Source organism: Frankliniella occidentalis, unplaced genomic scaffold, assembly GCF_000697945.3.
Source record: "Frankliniella occidentalis isolate FOCC.00 unplaced genomic scaffold, Focc_3.1 Scaffold1031, whole genome shotgun sequence".
Taxonomy (NCBI): domain Eukaryota; kingdom Metazoa; phylum Arthropoda; class Insecta; order Thysanoptera; family Thripidae; genus Frankliniella; species Frankliniella occidentalis.
Window position 1 is genome coordinate 8304 of NW_026268137.1, and position 4596 is coordinate 12899.

Sequence of the window (4596 nt, forward strand, 5' to 3'; positions counted from 1 at the left end):
GGGCGGGTGCGGATGGTGGGGCGGTAGGGGCACCGGGCAGTACCCGGAGCAGCCCACCAGGGCTCCCCGGTGCAATCAGTAACCCTTTATCTCCCGCCGGGTGTCCCTGACCCCGTATCGACGTCACAACATCAACATCAGTACAAACGCGAACTGCTCCCCTTTTCGGGGACATGGCGGCGGCGACGGCGTCCAGCCCGCCGTGTTCCCTCCCTGCCCCCGCCCTGCCCCGTGGCCCTGGTGCTGGTCGTGCTGCCCGTGCGGGGGGCGCGGCGGCCGCGGCGGCCGGGCGAGTCTGCCACGCGCTCGCTGGCCGGGCCTCTGCGGCCCGGAGGCCGGCCTGAAGCTGGCGACTCTGGCTCCGCTCACAGTGCCGACTCGCACCGCCCGGGCCGCACATCGCACGGCGCCGCTCACCGCCACACGACACACGCCGCAATGACGACGTCCACGACGAGGAGGATGCTGCTCGTCGCCGTCGCCGCCCTGGCCCTCGTCGCCCACGGCGTCGTCGCCCAAGGAGGTAAGCGGTGGTCTCGGGCCGGGCCGGGTCGACAGCGAGCCCCAAGCACCTTGTTGTGCTCAAGAAACTTTTTGCGCTACCCACCTCTCCTCTCCTCGAGCGGGACGCCGAGGTCTGGAGGGTTGTGGGACGCGCGAGGTGGAGGGTGACGCCGTGGAGGGGCTGTGCCGCGCTGCGCCGCGGGGATGACTGCGGGTGGCGCGATGTGTTTGGGTCCGTCCGTCGCTATCTATCTCGAGGGGAGGGCCAAGGAGAGAGAGAGGGGGAGTCCACACCAGGGCCGGCGCGTTCCACATATCACCACAGAATAAAGAAAACAAAACAAACAGTGGGAAAGCGTTTTGTGAGTCGCATTATTCTGAGACCAGCACCAGCTCTGAAATTTCGTGTTTTTCATCATTTCACGTGATACTTTGGCTTTGTTTGCTGCGCGGTTACGCTGTGCGTTCCTCCGCGCCCGTAGGAAGGCTCTGGCGACTGATTCCGAAGAGCGCTCTCATATGCCTCCCATATAGCTCCGTCCTTGTCGCACTCCTAGGGCAGCGCCCCTTGAGCGCTCTTCGGAATCAGTCTGCTGGAAGACAAAGGGGAGTGGAGTGCAACCAGGACGTCGTCCTTGGGGATATCCAAGCTAAAAAGAAAGTATAAAGAGTGTGTCGTAATTTCACCTTGGAATAAGGCAGGTTTGTCAACGTGATGCGTACAGGCATGCACGCTGACGTCATGCGTGGTTTTGACGTCAACATGGAGTATTACCTTGCCCCCCCCCCCTCCGCGACTTCGCAAAAAGACGCGGGAAGCGATATCTGCGGATTTCAGACGGAGGTAAGACGTGGTTCATCGTGGGTTCAAGGTGACATCCGAGTATGAAGCGAAGCGAGATCAGATCTCGTCTGACCGGATAGGATTGCGGGCCATAACGCTGACTGGCGGTGCTGGTGGATAGTGGGTGTGCTGACACTTTGGAGTAAAATAACGACGTTTTTACGCAAAAACATATTTCACGATCAAGAACGAGATCAGGAACTATGTCTTTGCGAACATCCTGGTACAGAGTTTGTCCGGTATGTAATAATTCACCGTTTCTCAAATATTTTAGGAAAGTCCACGCCGTTGAGGTATCTAGCTTCAGATCTAAAAATAAATTATATGTAAGAGAGTAGTGGCTACGTACGAATGTAAACAGCAATTAGAAGGAAACGTTCCCGGGGAAAACCAAGAGCTCGCGGTATGAGATGAGTGAGTGGAGCGTCCGCAGCAGCTTTTCTCCCCCCCCCCTCTCCACCGCCTCCCCGTGGCCTTCCACAATCACCGTCACGTTCCGACATCGACCAGAACATCGCACACTGTCGGGCGGGTGAAGAAACTGGAATGGGGGAAGGGGAGGGGGGGCACAATCGGTTCTCTCGCTGGCGCAGAGTCCCACCCTCGGTATGGCGCCTGACGCACCTGGGTAGGCAACCCAATCGACGCGCCGACACTGGCGGTTGCCTACCCGGCGGTGGCGTCCCCGTCCGCGCCAACACCGTGTCTGCCTCCTCTGTTGCAGCCGAAAACGACGGCTTCTCGATCCCCGCCGACGACCCCCCGGCCCCGGCCGCCGACGTGCCCTCGCTGGGGGAGCGCGGGCGCGCGTGGGACGCCCACCGCCACGGCGGCGGCGCCCACCCCCGTCAGCTCAGCGCCAGGACGGGCGAGGCGTGCCAGACGCCGGACGACAAGTCGGGGGCGTGCATCCCCGTGACGCACTGCCCGCCGCTGGTGGCGCTGCTCAGGAACAAGCCCGTGTCCAACGAGAACGTGGCCTTTCTCCGCAACAGCCAGTGCGGCTTCCAGGCCAACATCCCGCTGGTGAGTGGCCCGCCTACGCCTACACCTTGCGCAATGCGCATCGACGGGCGGCGAGTCAACCCTCTCGTCTCTCGTGTTCCAGGTGTGCTGCCCCAAGACGGTGGACCGCGTGCCCAACCGGCCGCACCCGCCCCGGCCGCAGCCCCAGCCGCGGCCCACGCCGCCCGCGCCGCGCCCGCCGACGAGGCCGACCGACGGCGTCTCCCACCGCAACATGCACCTGCTGCCGACGGGTGACTGCGGCATCCAGACCAGCGAGAGGATCTTCGGCGGCAACGAGACGGACCTCGGAGAGTTCCCTTGGATGGCGCTGCTGCAGTACAGGAACCGTGAGTACCGGACGTGCCGAGGTCCGCAGACCAGTTCGTGTCCTTGTCCAGGGCGATCATGTGCAATGTTGTGTGTCTGCAGCTCGAGGCTCCCTCGGCTTCTACTGCGGCGGAGTGCTTATCAGCAAGAGATACGTCCTGACCGCGGCCCACTGTGTCGCCGACGACTCCGTCAAACTGTAAGTAACACGCGTCCTCTGGCGCGGTGATATGACATGCAACAGGTTAGTCTGGGCTATAAAACTTACCCCCTCCCTCCCCAACAGCGTGAGCGTGCGTCTCGGCGAGCACGACACCAAGACCTCTCCCGACTGCAAAACGGACATCCTGAGCGAAAATCAGAACCAAATCTGTGCCGCCCGCGCCGTCGACGTCCCCGTCGAGCGGGACATCGCGTACCCCGAGTACAATAAGCGGGACCCCAACCACTACAACGACATCGCGCTGCTCCGCCTGTCCAGGGACGTGGAGTTTACCGGTGAGTGCACGGCAGCACGGTCACGATCGGCTCCGTCCGTCAGATCACTGTCGAGGGCCTCAACAATAGTTTGTATGACATTGAAAATGGATCAATTCTCAACGAGATTAACAACACATGTGACTTTCTACAGAGTGGATCCAGCCAATCTGCGTACCTGTGTCGAATGAGCAGAAGACCAAGTCGTACGTTGGGAAGAAGCTGTGGGTTGCCGGCTGGGGCAAGACTGAAACTCGTAAGTAGTACTCAGCGGGTAGAGAATATGGTTTGCGGAAATAAGTCCCCCAGCAGCCCTGGTCGTCGCTAACGTGTTGCGTCCTCTGTTGCTCAGGGTCCGAGAGCGACGTGAAGCTCAAGCTGGCCGTGCCCGTGGTGTCGCGGGCGGACTGCTCCTCCGTGTACAGCCAGGCCTCGGTGGACCTCAACGACAAGTCCCAGCTGTGCGCGGGCGGCGAGAAGGGCCAGGACTCGTGCAACGGCGACAGCGGCGGCCCGCTCATGAGCGTGGAGGTCGTGAACGACGGCGACTTCCCCAAGACGGTGTGGCACGTCAGCGGCATCGTGGCCTTCGGGCCGGTCAAGTGCGGCATGCAGGGGTGGCCGGGCGTCTATACGCGCGTCACCCACTTCGTGCCCTGGATCCTGGACACAATCCACGCCTGAGGCTGGCGCTTCTGCTGACGGTGACCTCCGGCGGGCCGGGGCCCTGGCCTTGGCCGTGGACCTGCCCACCGTCACGTGACCCCGGTGATGGCGGCGGCAACGCCGCAAACTGTACGGCTGTGATCTGAAACACTAGCGGAGGAACGGACTGGCAACCTCGGCCCAAGAAGCTCGCCGGCCGGGCAGGCCGGTAGTTGGAACAGGTTCTTACAAATAATAACTCGCCGTCCGTTGCATCTTTTTAGCGAAGTTCCGCCGGGCCCTGAACTTGCAAACGCAAAAAGTGGATTTATTCCGCGTGTGCCATTTTGTAGAAAATGCGCGGCGAACGGGCCACGTAGTATTATAAAAAAATCTCCCTCTTTTAATTTTTTTTTTGTGTGTGATAATCTGGTGACCCCTTAATTATCGTGTCGGCGTCGGCCGCGCTTCATCCCATCATCGGGAAACCCGGCAAATCAATCAAAACAACGAACAGCCAGATAAAGATGGCCAGGCGCTAGCCGTGGCTCGGGCTGGCGCGCATCACCGAACACTTTTATACTATTCGAAATCCGACTGTCAATTAGTAGTGGTCTAAGCTTTAAGTTAGGTTTTATCGTGTCATGTCAATTTTTAAATAAGTTTTGTTTTCACCATGTAAATATTTTAGTGTATTTCACAATGATTTCACATGATCATCGAAGGGCTTTTGATGCTGTTCTTAAAACAAACAACATTACTGTCATCCTCTTTATCTTGTATTAACAAAT

At 59.7% G+C, this 4596-nt stretch overlaps 1 protein-coding gene across 1 annotated transcript; it reads left to right on the top strand.

Moving 5' to 3' along the window:
- Positions 1 to 306: 306 nt before the first annotated feature.
- LOC127751787 (CLIP domain-containing serine protease HP8-like) lies at positions 307 to 4212 on the top strand. Its single transcript, XM_052275849.1, has 7 exons — positions 307 to 523; positions 2073 to 2374; positions 2457 to 2703; positions 2786 to 2882; positions 2970 to 3181; positions 3315 to 3416; positions 3513 to 4212. Exons 1-7 carry the CDS (start codon positions 439 to 441, stop codon positions 3842 to 3844), a joined length of 1377 nt encoding a protein of 458 aa, XP_052131809.1. The 5' UTR covers positions 307 to 438; the 3' UTR covers positions 3845 to 4212.
- Positions 4213 to 4596: the final 384 nt, after the last annotated feature.

Bases quoted from the DNA above. Each gene is read 5' to 3' on its own strand.
- LOC127751787 (XM_052275849.1), top strand. From the start codon at position 439: ATGACGACGTCCACGACGAGGAGGATGCTGCTCGTCGCCGTCGCCGCC. The intron at 2,883-2,969 runs GTAAGTAACACG...CCTCCCCAACAG, and splicing joins GCCGACGACTCCGTCAAACT to CGTGAGCGTGCGTCTCGGCG. The intron at 3,417-3,512 runs GTAAGTAGTACT...TCTGTTGCTCAG, and splicing joins CTGGGGCAAGACTGAAACTC to GGTCCGAGAGCGACGTGAAG.